This window comes from Eptesicus fuscus, chromosome 10 (assembly GCF_027574615.1).
Source record: "Eptesicus fuscus isolate TK198812 chromosome 10, DD_ASM_mEF_20220401, whole genome shotgun sequence".
In the NCBI taxonomy this organism is placed as follows: domain Eukaryota; kingdom Metazoa; phylum Chordata; class Mammalia; order Chiroptera; family Vespertilionidae; genus Eptesicus; species Eptesicus fuscus.
The window spans coordinates 18,302,997-18,322,194 of record NC_072482.1 but is presented as its reverse complement, the minus strand read 5'-3'; the positions used below and the strand labels follow the sequence as shown (position 1 = coordinate 18,322,194).

The 19,198-nt window shown below is 40.1% G+C and overlaps 1 protein-coding gene across 1 annotated transcript; it reads left to right on the top strand.

Moving 5' to 3' along the window:
* Positions 1-1,533: 1,533 nt before the first annotated feature.
* LOC114226952 (cysteine-rich secretory protein 3-like) lies at positions 1,534-18,525 on the top strand. The gene is made up of 8 exons (XM_028127888.2): positions 1,534-1,596; positions 2,626-2,684; positions 9,657-9,776; positions 12,271-12,361; positions 13,492-13,637; positions 14,508-14,602; positions 15,373-15,461; positions 18,090-18,525. Exons 2-8 carry the CDS (start codon positions 2,631-2,633, stop codon positions 18,215-18,217), a joined length of 723 nt encoding a protein of 240 aa, XP_027983689.2. The 5' UTR covers positions 1,534-1,596; positions 2,626-2,630; the 3' UTR covers positions 18,218-18,525.
* The last annotated feature ends 673 nt before the right edge of the window (positions 18,526-19,198 follow it).

The following is a 19,198-nucleotide window of genomic DNA, read 5'->3' as shown; positions in this document are numbered from 1 at the left end:
TTTCCTCCCTAGAGATAATATCTAGGCCTCAGTTGTATTTCTGCTCCAGGCCCAGAAAAGCAACAAAACAGACATGGCTGACTTCAGGATTAACAACATTGAATAATGACACCTGCCCTGGTGCCTACCAATCAATCAGTAGAGAACTAGACCCTGAAAGTATACACCGGGAAAGCTGCTGAATTATTTTCCCCTGTGACCTCCCCTGAAATCTTCACCCTTAAAACCCTCAAGACAAAGGATCCAGTGCACTCTCCCTCTCCTGGGAGCACACCCAGGCTTTTCCCTTCCCTTCGCTCTCCTTTCCCACTCTCACCCCTGCCCCAGGTGCATTACCATTACCCACTTCACTCCCAAGCTTTAAGGGCCCTTCCTTTATACTTATAACCTGTTTCCTAAGCCCATTCTTTCTACAAATTACTACCTGTAATTTACCTAATAAATGTTCTCTTATAGTTGGAGTCTTGGCTCTGAATTCTTTCCTAGCCAGAACTCAAGAACCAAGGTCCAGTCTGACCCCACTGGTCAGATACCAGGTGCCATTCCCGCCACTTACAACACTTCCACATTCACATCTTTATATTCTCCATAGTATCTTGCTTTGTCCAGTGTTATTAGCAAATTAATTTAAAAATTAGCAAAATATAATGATAACAATCATTAAGTGCTTATAACATTGCAAGCACTGGGTGTTTTAAATGAATTAAGTTATTTAATAATAATTTCAACATTTCATGGTTATTAATATTACCCATTTTACAAATGAGGAAATTGAGGATTAAAGAGGATGATTAAGTTTTCTCAGTTAGTGAGTGGTGAAGCTGGGCTATGAACAAGGGTGGCTAGCTCTAAAGCCCACCCCCTAAAACACTATGTGGCTACTTTTCCAATTATATTAGCACAATCAGAAAGCATGAGGAATTAACAGTCATTAGAACAAATTTATTATTTTATAAGGCTATTTTTTTTCTTTTTGGTATATTTGGAAGATATTTTACTAAATGATGACATTATACTTCTAAAAATTATTTGAACATTTTATTTTGATATTGTGGCATTTGATAATGAAAATTAGGTAAATTAATTTTCTGTTAATTAAATCTCCTATTAGAGAGTATAACTAATTTTAATAATGGAAGATAGTGTTGGATGTTGTAATATGTATTATATAATTCTTAGACTACATAAAGGCAATTTACCGAAAGCTAATTATGAGCAATTCCATGGAAGGCTATTGAGAACAAAAATACAAATCACTACCTAGCTAAATAGTGCTACACTCTCCAGACCTTGTAGTAAAGCTTAGTCCTTCCCTAACCCATCATTACCAACATTATTAAACTAATTATAGAGAACAGCAATCAACTTAGTTCCTCTGTAGAATTAAATGATGGGCTTATTTAATACTGAAGCAGGTGATAAGATCTTTGAGGACATTTTCAGTATAACATATTTCATTCCTGCATAATTTAGAGTTAACCAATCAGGAAAGAAGAGTGATCTGTGTTCCTATATATACTGCCATGCTAAAGATCAAAATATGCTCATCTCCCTTTGGACTTAGGAACATCTTATCCCTCCCTCTGCTTATCTCAGGTAAAACGCTTGCTGTATTATTTAATGATAAGAGGTATCCTTGGGAGAAAAATCTTTTATAGCCTTTAATTTTATTATCAACATTGCCACTAGTAAATGGGAGTGTATTAATTATTAGGATTTATTTAAAATACTTTCCTAGCATTGCCTTGGTCTAATGCACCAAATAAACCAAAATATGGCTCAATATTCTGTTTATAGTTGGCATACCACTTTGTAATGAGGTTGTAGATAAACTGGAGTACATTCAGGACAAAGCCACTAGGGTGCTCAGGATACTCAAAAGCCCATGGTAAATAAGTTGAGGGAGGCAGGCTGTCCAATTTTGCAGACAGGAGCCCTAATGGGGCAGTGATAGCCAATTTTCATAGTTGATGGTCATAATGAAGATGTAGAACAAGATTTAATAGAAACAAAAGGTATTTCAAAAATAAACTTTTAATATAAAAGAGGGAATTATTATAAAAGTAACACTTGGCAATTGTTTAATAATCATAATAATGATAGGAGAAAATTATAGGAACTAAAAGTAAAATTGTAACTACACATCCATCACTTTTTAGAGGTATTTACTATTATTACTTTGGTGTATAACCTTGCACATTTGTGACTTACTTTTTCAGTGATGTATTAAAGGTTATGACCTAGAGAAAAAATTAAAAACACCCACACAGGATTTTAAACTAACTTCCTTTCCATTGGAGACACTCATCAGTGATATGAATCATTACAGATTGAAGTTTTACTCTTTTCCTTTGGTTAGGTCTCAAATTCTTGTCTTTCTAAAGTATTAAGAAACATTGCTACTATGTTTCTGGTTTCCAATCTAGGAATGAGTAACACAAGAATAAAGCCTATATTTGCAGATAAAGGATGACACTGATTTTTATTCCATATGACCAAGAAAATTTATTCTTATGGAAAGTTTCAATCTACAGAAAGCTATACTAGTCCGTTCCTTAAAATTATCATGTTTTTTCATAAAGTAAGCTATTTTATGTACTCATAAATGCTTCATTTTTTTCTCAGAGACAATGATGCTGGTGGGCATTTGCTTCATGGTACTGCTGCAACAAGCGGCCAGCATGGTAAGAATTTCACTTACAAGGTAGATTTTAAACTCTATTAAGAAGAGTATCTTACCCATAGTTCATGGTGAATGTGACATCAACAACATTGCAAATCTTCCTGGGATGGGGACAAAAACCTCGGTTCTCACTAATGTGTATTTTTACAGAAATCAGTAACTTTTTTTACTCATTAACACTACTGAGCAATAAGACAGTGGGCCAGCAATTAAGGAATTCATTTTTATCATGAGCAGCTTGTTCAGTAGAAGGGTTTAACAACTGCTTGGAGACTTAGTTTCTAGACCCTCAAAATATATTTGATATTACAATGTCCTAAACAAATATGAAACTATCATTTTGGCTTCCTAAGGTTAGCTTAACAACATTTTAATTTTGTTCAATTCATCAACCACTTATTTAGTGTCTACTATACAAGTCATGGTGCCAGATGCTGGGAATATCGCAATAAGTTAGATTAGCATAGGACTGCCCACATAACACCTCAGAGTAATAGAGGATTTATGAGTCAACAGATAACTTGAAAAGTATGGTAAGTGCACAGTGAAGGTTAAAATGGGGTTCTGAAGAATGTTATTACTGAACATTTGCTATTTTAAAAAAATTCTAAGCATTTTGTCTTTTTCATCTCATTTAGTCCTTGTGGTAATATAATTAGTAGGATTTAGACCAATAATGAGAGAAGATAGAGGTAGAGAAGGGAAAGAATTTGAGAAGGTTGCATCTACTTGAAGTGCAACAGATAATGGGAATTTGGGCATAAGCCAGTTTGGAGTATGAAGAGGTAAGAGACAATATTTTTTGGTGCGGTTACAAGAGATGCAATAGGGGATGAGGCTGGAGTAGTAAGAGCAGGCCAGGTCCCATTGGACTTATAACAAATTTTAAGTGCAATCAGGGAGTGTCTGAATAGAGGGTGATAGAGAGATTTGCATTTCAGAAAGATCACTCCATCACATGGCAGGGGGCAAGACTGCAGGCAGAGAAACTAGTTGGGAACTTGTTCAGTAATGTAGGTGATAAACTATGATAGTGGCCTCTACTTAGTTCTGAGAATGAGGATCTAATTCCAAAACACGATGTGGCTACTTTTCCAATCTATGTTAGAAGCCACAGGACTTAGACATGGGTTAGACATGGAATGTGAGGAGAAGGTGGCAACATCTGGTCTGTATCGCTGGGAGATTGGTGATGCCATACACTGGAATGGGAAGCACCTGATGGTAAGCAGGCTCTGAGAGAAGCCAAGGATGAATTCCTCTGGGGCAGGTAGGTTTCAGGGGAGGCGTGAATAGGATCTGAGCTGGAGATAAGAGGTTTAGGGATCATTGGCATACACGTGGCATCGAAACTACAAAAGTGGGGATGGAAAGAAACCACAAAAGTGCAGAAACTGTAAAGTGAAAAGGAAAAGAATTGTGAAGAATACCAAGCTTGAAGGGTGAACCAGAGAAAGGGAAGCTGAAAAGGATGGAGGGTGAGAAGAAAGAGAAGAAATAGGAGCATCACAAAGCCAAGGGGAAAGTGATTCAAGAAGGTTGTATGCAACATTTCCCAGTGCCACCTAGACAGGTAGGTAAAGGATAAGAAGTTTCCATTATATTTACCACCGATGAGGTTGTGATGATCTTGGCAAATGCCAGTTCAGTGGGGTGGTGAGGACAGAGGACAGAGTGCAGTAGGTTGAGAAGCAAGTGTAACGTGAGCAGGAGAAAGATACAAACTTTGAGAGGAGAAAGCCATATCCCTCTCCTTACTAAGTGGGGAAATTCAATCAAGCAGCACAAAGTTTGGCTTATAAGGTTCCACTTCCTCTTATCCTCTTTGGGAGAGAAGTCTTGGCATGTGGACTATAAGATCAAGCAGGAAAAAGGAAGGTAGAACATACCCTTGAAGCTGAGTGATTCTTGCAATTTGACTTTGTATTTATTTAAAGGGATAGTGTTTTACTTCTAAAGAACTGAATCTTTTTACAGACTAGAAAGTTATTTGAGGAAACCAAAAAGAATAATGCAACTTTCATATTTCTCAAAAGAAGATAAGTAAAAAGTTCCATCGAGTTATATGCCTACAAAGCTTTCTTAGTACAGTCACCAACCACGGAGTGATTGGTATCAACACATGGGAAGAAGTTTAAAGATTGGAAATGTTGTTTCCTACTCTAAAGTTTAGAAGCGCTATTTCCTTAGTTTTAGCAGTGCATTTTAGGGCCAGTTTGTCGACTTAGAAAGACCCTAAGATTTACTTAGTGTCAGAGAATTTGGTTCAAGTTCTGGGTTTTTGGCTCACATGATTTTATAAGTTTAGATGGGAGAATTTTAACATATTTAATTTTCAGGGTCCTACTCTGTAAAATGGCATACAGTTTTAGTCAATGTAGCCATTTATTCTGAGCAATGCCTATTAAGGAGTGGTTTATCTGCTCTAGAATATCCCTGAACCTTGTTTTTTTATTTCAATTTTCAGTGGGGATAATAAATCTTACCACAATGCATTGCTTTGAGAACTGAATTCTTTAATGGTACTTCCACGAAGTGTAAAAATTAAAATTATTTTACATATTAAAAGATGCAAAGAAAGAAAACGTGATCTTTGTATGAGCATCACCAGGATTGATTGCAATGAATCAGCTACTTACTACTCACAGTGTGTTGACTTCCAGAAAATCCATTGCACCCTCCAAGAATCTCAGTTATTCATTGCTTTGGCTTCTTTTTCCAAAGGTGGGAGCTATATATTTAAAGGTATTTTTTTTTTTGACACTCAGCTCTCACTGTCCACACAGCACTTGAAACCATAAATCACTGTTTTTACTGCTGAGTTTGGTAATGTTGTAATTGGAAAGGCAATACTAGTGCATATGAGAAGGTGAGTGCCAGGTGATGTCTAAGTTAAGGGTTTCAGTAAGCAACCAGTGGGTTAAAAAGATTATCAATAGATCCAAAAAGAAAGAAAGACACATGAGTGTACTAATAGCGAAATGCTTAATGTGGAAGCTATTTTCTAAAGAAATGATGGTAGCTCTCATATGTTGCTCTCATTATTAAAATAGAGCCTATAAGCACAAGGGATATGTTGTCTGTTAAATTTGGAACTTGCACTTCCAAATTTAAAGTAATCGGCTTTAGGATACAATGAAAAAAGAGATCCTTACATAATTCAGCTAACCTTTCTGAATCTCAGTTTTATTAATGGGTGAAAATAAGAGAGCTTTTTCACTCAGAGTCTAGACAGGGAATTCAACACAGATGTCTTGTTTGGTGTTGTTCCAGCTTTATTGAGATACTAGAGGCCCGCTGCAAGAATTCATGCACCAATAGGGTCCCTTGGCCTGGTCTATGGGATCGGGTCAAAACTGGCTCTCTGACATCCCCCAAAGGATCCCAGATTGCAAGATGGTGGAGGCTAGGCCGAGGGACCCCACTGGTGCACGATCAAGCTGGGGAGGGATGTAGGAGTTTGGCCAGCTGGGGAGAGACCATGGGAAGGCTCCAGGGTGTGTCCATTCCATCTTGCTCAGTCCCAATCACCCTGACCCCAGCAGCAAGCTAAGCTACTAGACCAGTGGTTCTCAAGCTTTTTAATGCCGCGACCATTTAATACAGTTCCTCATGTTGTGGTGACCCCCAACCATAAAATTATTTTTGTTGTTACTTCATAACTGTAATTTTTCTACTGTTAATGACTGGTCGACCAAACAACCAATCAACCGGTCGCTATGCATGTGCTCCGGGCCAGCTGCTGATGGAACGCGCTGCCCACTCAAGGCCACTCAGGCCAGGATGGGTAGGTCGCAGGCATGCCCTGCGGCTTCCGTTAGCACCTCAAGCCCCAGTAGCAGTGGCAGCGGCAGCAGCAGCGGTGATGGCCCCTAGCAGGGGCCCCAAGCAGGCGTTACATTCCATAAGCAGCCAGCCCAGCACACGTGCATGGAGGTGAAGTCTCCAGCGCCCGCTTTCCCGCAAGCCTGAGCCCTGAAGCAGCCAGGGATGAGCTGGTGATCCCAACGGCCTGACAGCCTGGCGGTGGAGGTGGCGTTCAGCCTGAGGACTGGCGAACAAGCAGAAGATGGCCCTGATTGCAGCAGGCTAGGCCTAGGGACCCTATCCGCATGATTTAATTGTGCACTGGGCCTCTAGTCTATATATATAAAAGCCTAAGCGACCGTTACGACTGGTCGACCAAACAACCAATTGACCAGTCGCTATGATGCGCACTGACCACCAGGGGGCAGATGCTCAACGCAGGAGGTGGTCAGTGCATTCCCACAGGCAACCTCCCAAAGCCAGCCAACCTCCTGCAGTCCCTCCCCACTGCTGACTGGCTGGCCCCAATTGGCCCCGATTGCTGGCCAGGCCGAGGGACCCCACCTGTGCATGAATTCCACAAATTCCTGTACCGGGCCTCTAATATATATCCTATATAATAAAAGCCTAATATGCTAAGTGACCAGTCATCTGGTCGTCTGTTCAACCAATCAAAGCGTAATTCTATCTAATAAAAAGGGAATATGCTAATTGACCCTCTCACCATTGCAAAGATGGCAGTGGCCACAGCCAATAAGGAGGGAATATGCTAACTGACTGCCATGCCCTCAAATATGGCAGTGCCCACAGCCACAAGATGGCAGCACCCAGTCCCCTCATCCCCACTGGGGCAGCAGGTGTACAGCAAGGCCAGGCCCACTCTGAGGCAGGCCCTGCCGCTCCACACACCTGCCTCCAGAGCCCCCCAGTTCCTTCAGCCCTCCAGCTGCCCAGGGCTGGCCCGAGGCACAGGCAAGCCTCAGATGGCAGCTTCCCAGCCACCCAGGGCCAGCCCGAGGCTCAGGTAACCAGGGCAGGCCAAGCTTGCGCCAGGTCACCTCCCATCCCTGAGGGCTCCTGGACTGTGAGAGGGGGCAGGCCGGTCTGAGGGACACCCCCTCCAGTGCATGAATTTTCATGCACTGGGCCTCTATTGTGTGTATGTGTATATATATATATATATATATATATATATATATATATATATATATATATATATACACATACACATATATATATATCCTCACATTTTCTGAAGTGTGAGTAAATATTTTTGCTGGATATCATTTAGCTCAAATTCTGGTTTTGCAGCATTCCAGGTACTGTTGTTTTGTTCTATTGGAACTTTCTAATACTAATTAGGCTGCTGATATGGCTTTAAATTCTTTCATGTTACCAGATAAGGTCATGTATAAGTATGGGGTGCGGCTACAGTGTTTGGACAGGTTCAAGCCTTGGACTGATGAGAAGTCACAGTCCTCTCATGGCCACGCGCAAGTTCCAGCTTGGAGGGTGGACCCCTCCCAGCACAATTATAGCCAACAGCTGTAGTTGTAAGCTTGAACCTGTGGTCCGAACACGTGGCCCCACATGCCTAAGTGATATAGGCTGCAAGTAAACAAAGCTTGATCAGGTGCATGTAATTGAGTAGGATCGAAACCCACGAGAATGTCGTAAACATCTTGACCACGCCCTTACTTTGCCTCGTGGCATCGGCTATAAAATAAAGACACGGCTTGTGGGCGTCGGCACTGCTGGGTCCCCATCAGGGAAGCAGTGTCCAAACGAGTCCCAGCTTTCCTTCTCTTGTCTATCTTTTCTCAATCCTTTCATCGCCCCCACTCAGGTTCACCCTTGGCTGTGCTGGCGCGGCACAAGTGGCGCCCAAACAGGGCCTGAGTTCGGGGGAACTACAATTGTGAGGTGAAAGGAGGCTCCAGTAAGGCGCGTGCAGAAAGAAAAAAGTAGAAAAATAAAAGTAAAAGCTGAAAGTAAAAGTAAGGTGAGGAGCCGAGGTTTGGTAATAGCTGGATGTAAAACATGGGACAATGCTATTAAAGCATTTTTAAATTTCCTAAGGAGAAAATAAGAAGAAAATAAAAAAATAAGATACAGATAAAGTGGAAAACTAGAAGTGGAAGATAGTACAGGTAAAATTTTGGTAATTTGTTTGCTCATAGGCACTGGACCTCATGGGGTTTTGCGGATTCAGTTAAGGTGTGGAATTTATGAAGGTTGTAATACAGGGATGTTTGGGCAGGGGCAGCCAAGCCTACCTATAGTTCACAGGTAGAAAGTAAGTGGTAGAAAGTAAGGGCGTGGTCAAGATGTTTACAACATTCTCGTGGGTTTCGATCCCACTCAATTACATGCACCTGATCAAACTTAGTTTACTTGCAGCCTATATCACTTAGGCATTGGGGCCACATGTTCGGATCACAAGTTCAAGCTTACAACTACAGCTGTTGGCTATAATTGTGCTGGGAGGGCTCTGCCCTCCAAGCTGGGACTTGCACTTGGCCACGAGAGGACTGTGCCCTCTCATCAGTCCAAGGCTTAAACCTGTCCAAACACTGTAGCTGCGCCCCACAAAGCAGGTCTTATGGATCAAATTAATCTATTGTTAAAGGCAAAAAAATGTTGATATTCAAAAGGACACTTTCAAGTTCCCACAAAAATTCTGTGACTTAGACTACCAAAGCATGGTCCCTGAGAACTTGTTGGCCCCACCTAATCTTCCTGAATCAAAAACTGTGAGGGGTGGTCATAGCTGGTTTGGCTCAATGCATAGAGTGTTGGCCTGCGGACTGAAGGGTCCCAGGTCTGATTCCAATCAAGGGCACATGCCTGGGTTGTGGGCTTGATGCCCAGTGGGGGCATGCAGGAGGAGGCTGATTGATGATTTCCTCTCAATATTGATATTCCTATCTCTTTCTCCCTCTCCCTTCCTCTCTGAAATCAATAAAAAAAATATTTTTAAAAAAAACAACAACTCTGCAGGATGGAGCCCTGTATGTTAACAAGCCCTCTGGGTGAGTTTGATGGTAAAGTTGAAAAACACAAAACTCAACATTTTTTTAACTTCCATGTTGAAATAAATCAGTTGTTTTGTTATCTTGATTTTCAATATTGTAACATTGTTCTTACTTTTTGCTTCATTTTAAAGTCAAATACCTCAGTTTTATCTTTAATGACTCAACTTCCATCAACCCAAATGGAGATTATTAATAAGCACAATGACCTTAGAAGGATGGCAAGTCCCAGTGCCAGCAACATGCTTAAAATGGTAAGTCCTGTCTGATTGATAGATTGTTATCAATTAGCATCTAACCACTTAACAATGAATATTAAACTATGACATACATGTAAAATACTCTGATCTCTTTATTTCCCTAGAAAAGTTACCATATTGGTTGGTAGTTAACACTGCATTTGAATTGGAAAACATATTGACTCTCCCAATATAGGATGAAAGTATAATTAATGGGCAGTGAAATAAACCTTGTAAATTATATTACTTGAGTAATTAGATGCTAAACAACAAATGAAAACTAACCTATATAATAAAATATGCTATATAGGTCTAAAAATTATATTCTTTCTGTTATTGGTGGGGTACCCTCTGTGTCCCACCTCTGTTACTGGTGAAAAGGGAATTCTTGTGATGTCATGAGAAAAGGAATTTTCTGAGACGCGTACAGGAAAATGAGTGATATTTACTTGCATGGAATTAAACCCCTGGGTTTCCAAGGTCCCATTTCCCTTCATCTCACCATGGAAAAAGTCCAGCCTTGTCTTCATCAGAGCTAGAATTTAAGCCACTGTTAGAAACTAGAGTTTCTGCACCATATTAAAGCACAGTCCAGTGCAGTCTTGCATCTGGCTAGGTCAGCTTGTGTTCCCAGCTGTGGTCCATTGCCTGTAGGGTCCGTATGGCCATGGGCCATGCAGCTGCTAAATCTACATGGCTTTAGGGGTGCCCAGGTGAGTGATGGTCAAGGAGCAAGAGAAAGCAAGGGAGCAAGAGCACAAGGGCAAACAAGCAAGAGGAACAAGAAAGAGAGAATTCTTTGTCTGGGGATTATAACCAGGAGCTTAACCAATCAACCCTTCAGGATTTCACAGGTTTGCAGTGTCTCCGCCTTTTTAGCCAATTATCTTTTCCCCAAGTTAGTACCTTCCCTACATCACCCCAACTTCACTGCTTCCTTCCCCCCAGTGATTTGCAGGGAATGGACCGCTGGCTCCCTTGGGAGTGTAAAGTTGCAGCTTCCTGGTTAAGCTGCCCAGTTGACCATGCCTATGATGTCTGACCTTCCCTTTGCTTTCTTCCTACTATTAATATTAATAAACTAGTTAAGAGGGTAACACTGCTCTTCACCTATGGTCAGGTCATATGTTATGGAATGTGTATGGATTTAGGCAATACATTAGTAAAGAGAGCTTACATGGAAGGTGCTGATTAGCATGGTGGGGAGCCTGGGAACTGAAAGGTGAGGCAATCTGAGATATTTAGACTAAATACTATCCCAGGAGAATAGGATCACTGACTCTAGGCTAATTACCGTACTTAATCTGAGGGAGCCTCAGCTTTCTTGGCTATTAGTGGAAATGATCATTAAACTTTGCTAACCTTTCTGAGCATCAGTATAGAAATGCTATTGTAAATAAAATGCCATTAACATATGAGATGTTCAATAAAAAGTAGTTACTGTTTCTCTTCCCCATTCAAGGATTTAAAGTGTTATCATATGATGAATTAAATTTGTTCTGAATTTCCTCAAACACCTGAGCTAGAATTAACAAATCATAGGTATTTGGAAGTTATACTGTATATATCTCAAGAGATTAAAAAAAAAATCTATTTAGCAATTAGCTGTCTTAGGAGGTACTGAACATATACTTCCATTACAGATAAAATGTGTATTTTTTGGAAGAGAGTCCTATAATAAATGAGAAATAGAACCCATTATCTTTTTGGTTCATGTCATTTCTAAGACACTATGAAAGTTGTTGCTAAATCTAAGCTATAGGAAGGAATTTTTCTACTGACACGTATGTTTAGCTTTATTTCTGAGGAAGTATGTTGTGCCCAATGTACAGGACAAATACCTCCTGACCATATTAGCTAATTGACATTACCTTCTCAAAGATACAGGCTGTCTGCTCTATTCTGAACACCTCTTCATCTTAGATTGGAACTTTTCCCCCCTCTCTCTAGAAAGTAATGTATAGCAATTTTGGTTTAACTTATCTGAATTATGACAATACTCAATTCTTATTTGGATTTATTTTCCTGTATCTTTCCTTTTTTACATATGAGATAAGGTTAGACATTTATTTTTCCACATATTTTGTCCTTCACACTGTTATATTTTATTTAGTACAGCACAAACTTATTAATGCTTGCTATAGCATCTGGCAATATATTAATGTATATGAAGACTGAAGCAAAGGCAACAGACATTTTGAAGAAAAGAGCACATACTTAGTTCTCATTTCTAATTAAATATCCATAGCCCCAAGTTGTGCTTATCCACTTAATTGGGTTTAAAATATTTTTTCCCTAAAATATTTAATCTGTGATCCCATATGGTAAGATGCTTCCTTGTAATTAAGTGATTTAGAAAAGCAAGAAATGTATCTTTAGGTAGAACAATAAGAAATACTAGAAAACAATTCATCATATAAGCATTTGTTTTAAATGTGATCGTATACATCATGATTGTCTCATGAAAACATCAGATTTTTATGTTCAAATGTTTGTCATTTATGTCAAGACGTGGAATGATGTAGTTGCGAGGAATGCTGCAAAGTGGGCAAACAAGTGTAATTTGTATCACAGTCCTTCATCTGAACGACAAATCGACTGTAAGTCACTCTTCCCCAATCAATAAAAAACAAAAATTAAGTTAAAATTCATCGAAGTAGTGAACTATGGCAGCTTGGGAATGGTGATGTAGATTTTGTCTCTTGGTTTTAATGTCAGGACCTATCCTCTCACACACAAACCTTGCTTCCTTTTGCTTCCTTTCTTTTCTTTTCTTTCTTTTTTTTTTTTTAACTCTTGCCCTAAAATCTCATTACTCCTGCTACTCCAAGAAAAAAAAAAAAAAAAAAAAAGGAAATTGACTCTAAGTTAGAGATCCAAGGCAAAAGCTATGGGGGAAGGAGGAAGAGACAACAAAAAAACATTGTTTTTAATGTTTTTTTTCTGAACTTGAGTTCATTTAGATACTCATCATTCTTATTTAGTCACATGCCAAGTTTATTCCTGAAACCCTCTCACTTACTACATTGTAGTCAAAGTTACAAGACCACAAATTCCTGGTGAAAATAATTATTTCTTTTAATATAACTTTCCAGGGCATAAATGTAAATTATGTTAATGAAGAATTAACTCTCTACCTTACTTCTGAGGTCCTCAGTTTGCTTCACTCTGCAAGCCCACCATACCCAAACCTGTCTTACACCTGTTTGCTAAAATCTGATGGGCCTCCTCATCACCACTCTTGCATTCATGGCTTTGATTTCATTTTCCCATGGGATATACCATCTTATGTCTGATCTATTTACTGTCTGCTTCACACGTGCTCCTCTTAATTCTCTAGCTAAAGAGCAGAAGGTCAAAATCATGTCCCCTATATGCATACACTGAAGGCATAACAGATAATGATAAATACTTGTTGTTTGTTAATTCATTTACTAGTGTTGCTAAAATGGTATCTGTGACTGTGTTAACCTACACAATCAGCTTCAAAATGAATCATTATTTATATGTTTTTATAAAGCTATTCATATGTGGGGGTGTGGGAGGGAGTGATTCCAATTCACAGAACTGAGCTTTGGAAATTGAAATTAGATTTCTCCAATCAGTCAGTGAAAGATTTGGAAGGTGATATTGATCACAAAACTAAAATATAATAGTCTAATAGTTTTCGATGAGAATTATTTGCAACTACTGGTTTAACTATTGTTTCATTGTCTTTTCTAAATTTTAGTCACTGGCTGTGGAGAGAATTTTTACAAGTCCAGTAGTCCCAAATCATGGTCATATGCAATCCAATATCTTTACGATGAAGTTAAAGATTTCAAATATGGATTTGGAAGTACCCGAGCAAACGCTGAAACTGCCCATTACACCCAGGTAAAAATGAAATGACAAAAGTTTAATGTTTTTTGTCCACCCTCCCAGAATTATTTTTTCTGCGTTTATTCTGGAGATACTAAGCATACATCTTAGCTATGCAACCTATATGTGAGTGTAAAAGCTTCCCTACTTTACAAACTATGTGCTACCAATTAATGTACATCAACCCATTATCTCTTGGATACCCACGAAATTCATCTGCTTATTGTGATTCCGATTTACCACAATGGATTTTTTAAATGACAGCTCTGAGAATAAAGTGATGAATGACCTTAATTATATTTAAGCAACACTTTGAACAAGTCTCAAGCTATTTTCTCTAAACTATCACAGGATGAAACACTGAAGGGAAAAATAATAAAAAATTAACTCATATATGCAAGTTATTTTTAGTTGTTAAATAAGTATATTTGTATTATATATATTGGGCCCCTAAGATTATCTGCATACACACACACACATACATACACACACACACACACACACACACACACACACACACACACCAAATCAATAAAGTTTCTTCTTTTTTCCTGCAAAAATCAAATTGCCCTTAGGTGACTATCCCCTTATTGCCCAGCATCCCATTGTCCATATATTTATGAATTTGAGTGTGAATCACTGTTATAACAAAGGTATCATGCATATATAAAGCTCGTTTGATGTTAAATGAAGCCCCATAGCAGGAAGAGATATTTTAAAAGAGTAATCATCAAGTTTATAAATTTAAAAAATCTGAAGCCAACATTTTTCAGTTTTTAAAATTTTCTTCATTGATAACGTCTAATAAGCAATTAAGAAACAAGCCATACAATGTGAGCAGCATGAATTTAATTAAAATGACTATTTAAAACTTTTCTCTTACAGCTCGTTTGGGCCACTTCCCACCAACTTGGCTGTGCAATAGCCCACTGTCCTCACAACAAATTTCAGTATTTCTATGTTTGCCATTATTGTCCTGCGTAAGTACAGCCCAAAGGGCCACTTTTGGCATATGGTAGGCCAAATGGCCTGCACCTTGAACTCTAATCCAATCCCTTTCATTAATCTGAGGTTGTAAGGTAGCTTCATGGAGAGCTTTGAGGGTGGTTTTGAAGAAAGGAGAAAATTGGAAAAGACTGGAAAGGCCAAGCAGTGCATTCTAAGGGATGAAAGAGCCATGGGGATATTGGTAGCAAAGTGCAGAAAGAATGGGCTCTGTGGTCCACAAGGTTCAAGGACAAATGTTGGCTCTGTCACTTACTAGTTGTGTGACCTTCAGTTCACCAATAACTTAACAACTTGGAGCTCCTTCTTCCTTATCTATAAAGAGACAATAGCAATACATTTCTTACAGTGTTTTTCTGAGGATTAAACATGATAAGCTATTTTAAGTGCTTAGCATAGCTCATGCCACCTATTAGAATCTCAATGAAATAAAAATTCATCCAGTAAAGAAGTAAGAAATACTCTGTGAGATGGCAGATCCAAAAACACTTAGGAACCTTGCTACAAACTTGTCTTCTGATGGCATACCTTTGGTCCACTGTGAAGACGGTGGAACCCCATCTCCTTTTTTCTGCATATATTTAAATCCTACCAATTTACCTTGAAATTGTCTTTGTGGACCCAACCTTCATAAATCTTTCCCTTTGCTGACATGTGACTCTTGCTATGTATTCTTCTCTCATGGCACAATCCTATATTTCTTCATGTTGTCACTGATTTTGTCCTTCAACTATTCCATCGCCAGCGGGAACGTGCGGAATACCATCAGGACCCCATATAAAAGAGGAAGGCCATGTGAAGACTGTCCTCATCATTGTGATAATGGGCTTTGCAGTAAGTACTATTCATTCTGCATCTTTATGTGGTGATGTCTACATGGGCATGGCCTTGCTGAGTATAACAGTCTCAGAATCTGCCCTGATATATGAATGACCTCATTCTATTTCTGCCCGCCCCTCCCCACTTTCCTACTTCAATCATTTTGATCTTAGCAATAAAAATGGAGCTAAAGCCCAGCTGGTGTAGCTCAGTGATTGAGCATTGACCCATGAACCAGGAGGTCATGGTTCAATTCCCGGTCAGGGCATACGCCCAGGTTCCAGGCTTGATCCCCAATGAGGGGCGTGCAGGAGGCAGCTAATCAATGATTCCCTCTCATAATTGATGCTTCTCTCTCACCCTCTCCTTTCCTCTCTCTGAAATCAATAAAAAAATATTTTTTAAAAAAGAGAGCTAAAAATCAAAGTGGTACATTCAGCTGCCACTTGAGAGTGGTGATACTAAATTTAGACTTTGAAGTAGTCATGCAAAGCAAAATAAACTATGCCAATGTGGAGATGAAATTGCCCTTTAAGCCCTTCTGGTAGTCAGTTCTCAGTTAGGGTGGTGAAAGGCAAAAGTATCAAAGCTCTCTATACAACCTCAGAGAGGCTCAGGCTTGATTTGCTGTTGCTCCTAAATAAAAGCCTGGGACTAAAATAAAGGGAAACTTGATGTTGTTCTCCTCAGTATGGCCACCCCTACGCACACACACACAGTCACACTCACACACTAGCATACACTCACATATTCTGCCAACTATATCACTTGCTTCCTTCCTCACAGCTGCATTTCCTGGGAAGCAGGCACCTACAAAAGCACTTTAAGCACATGCATTGAATGTTCCTGCCAGTCTTCTAGGAATCCCCAGACACTACATACACATATAATTGTATGCACGCCAGAGCTACTGCTAGTATAGGATACTAATCATTTTCATGGCTTGGTAAATGAGGTCTGAGTGGGATTTGTCTTCCATTTGCTGCCCTTGCCCCTTTGTACAATCTATTCATTGCACAAGTAGATATGGCAGCACTCATACCCACAGGGCTAAATAAGTAGCACCTGAAATATATTGGTAATTATTTTATTTCTATTACTATGCACCTTGTTGGAACATGGTAGTGAAATTTATTTGATTTCATGAAGTTCTGGGTGTGTGAACTCTCTATCTGCTACATCAGGTATATTGATTAAGCAGTTTAAGATTATTACCTCCCATGTGTGTGGTGAGCTTTGAATAATCTTACCTAATAATAGACAAACATGTAAATTGACCGTATCTTCGCTACGCCCATAGCAATCAGAGTGACTATGCAAATTAACCCAAAAAAGATGGCGGTTAATTTGCATACATAGGCGCCCAGCACCTGTGTCCCAGGAACATCCTGGCACCCAGGTCACTGTGAGGTAAGGCCTGGGCAGGAGCGGACCCCCTGCAATCAATCGCAGGGAGCTGAGGGTCTGCTTTTGGCCTGGGCAGGAGCAGACCCCCTGCGATGGATCGCAGGGAGCTGGGGGTCTGCTTTTGGCCTGGGCAGGAGCGGAACCTGTGATGATCACAGGGAGCTGGGGGTCCGCTCCTGATCGCAGGGAGCTGGGGGTCCACTCCTGCTCAAGAGGCTTTCGGCCTGGGCAGGCCTGGGCAGGGGCGGAGCCAGTGATCAGAGGGAGCTCGAGGGCCCCTGCCCAGGCCTAAAGCTTCAGCCAGAGGCTTTAGGCCTGGGCAGGGCCCAGCCCGTGATTGGTGTGAACTATAGAGGAAACACCTTTTCTGACGGCACATTGGCTAAGCTTCCTGTATGCCACTGGTAATATTCTTAGTAACTTGGGTAATAAGAATCCAAAAAGTGATCTAGGGTTTTTCCACCACACTTCTGGAGAAAAAAACAAAGGTCCACTGCAGGAGGGCTAAGAAATGTCATATCCTGCCCTAGTCGGTTTGACTCAGTGGATAATGCCTCGGCCTGCCGACAGCAGGGTCTGGGTTCGATTCTGATCAAGGGCATGTACCTAGGTTGCAGGCTCCTCCCTGGCCGGGGCCCAGATCAGGGCTCATGCAGGATGCAACCAATCAAAGTGTTCCTCTCGCTTTGATGTTTCTCTCTGTCTTTCCCTTTCTCTTCTACATTCTCTAAAAGTCAATGGAAACATATCCTCAGGTGAGGATAATAAAAAAAAGAAAGAAAGAAATGCATATCCTATGAAAGACACATCTTGAAAATGCCTAAAGAAAGTTGTCATTTTTTCTTGGTGAAGGGACTGGAGTCCGTGTTGATGAAAACACCTTGGTGGCTGTGGTGACTGGCAGTGGCTGCAGCATCGGGGTGATGGGGCTGGTGCCTTCCCCTGATCAGCCCAATTGCCTCCCACAGAGGGAGGCCAGACTGTGGCTTAGGTCCTCTCCCAACAGGGAGTAGGCCTAAGCCATCAGTAGGACATCCCCTTGAGGGCTCCCAGTATGTGAGAAGGGGCAGGTTGGGCTGAGGGCACCCCCCCAACCCCAGTGCAAGAATTTTGTGCACCAGGCCCCTAGTAGAATATATAAAGAATAAATGGATTTTTCCTAAGGTAATATAGTTTTGGATAACTAATACTTTAATCCAAGAAGCAGCATTTAATTTACTTTTTATTTCATTTTAGCCAATTCCTGCATGAAGGTGGATAAGGTAACGAATTGTGACTATTTGGTCAGAAAAGTAGGGTGTGATGCACAAATCACAAAAGAAAAATGCCGGGCCACCTGTGAATGCCCTTCTGCAATAAAATAAAACACGTTTTAAGGCTGATTCTTCATCTCAAGAGCAAAGTGACTCCACGTAAAAACAACTGTAAAAACGTCATTGTCTTTTTCTAAATAATCAAACAAATTTTGAAAAAGTCTTCTATTGACTATGTCCTCTTTCGTCCACTCAATTTGATGATATCTGAATAAAGAAAACCAGGTAACAAAAACAGTACATTTAGTATCTGTGAACTATAAATTAAAAATGTAATGCTGAATCTATTAAATTCTTTAGTCATAATTGGTAACATGTGCTAAAAGCTTTTGTGCAACTTATGAATAAATGTATTCAAAGCTTTTAAAACAAACTCTTTCCTTCACTAAGTCATTAAGCAATCCATTGATGAGCATATGCACTTGTATCCTTAAAGAGCTCTGTTTTGGCTGGTGTCCATAGGACAAAGATGACAGGGGAAGATGCCAATCCCAATGATAATTTAAAATGCATACATATCTAAGTCTGTTGGCAGAAACATGAAAGAATCTGCTAAAGTGATAATTCACAAACACTTACCCAGTCACTAGACCTAAATTAATTCATAATTGGCTCACCCAGTTGAAAGGGAGGCCATGGTCATGTCCCTAGAGAAAGGACTCAGCAATGCCATCATAACACATTCCATGAACCTTTTGTTAAGCCTTCACTCAAAGGAACCCAGGCTATCTATCAAGGTAACTGGCAGGAGTGGAAAAAAAATTTTTGTGGTTTATTAGATCTGGACTTAAAACTAATGCTGATCTCCAAAGACTTCAAATACCACCAGAGCACATAGATCAGAATAAATCTTAGAAAGTTCAAGATAATAAAGTCCTGGCCCAAGTGCATCTCAGAGTAGCAGCAGTAGACCTGCAGACTGATCCCATGGGTAATTCTCCAGTTCCAAAAGATGGAGTAAAAACCAATACACTTAGCCTGGCCAGTGTGCCTCAATGGTTGAGCATGGACCATGAACCAAGAGGTCATGCT

Excerpts from the sequence above, each read along its gene's own strand:
- LOC114226952 (XM_028127888.2), top strand. The coding sequence starts at position 2,631 with ATGATGCTGGTGGGCATTTGCTTCATGGTACTGCTGCAACAAGCGGCC. Across the intron at positions 12,362-13,491 it reads ATCTGAACGACAAATCGACT|TCACTGGCTGTGGAGAGAAT; the intron begins GTAAGTCACTCT and ends TCTAAATTTTAG. Across the intron at positions 14,603-15,372 it reads GTTTGCCATTATTGTCCTGC|CGGGAACGTGCGGAATACCA; the intron begins GTAAGTACAGCC and ends TTCCATCGCCAG.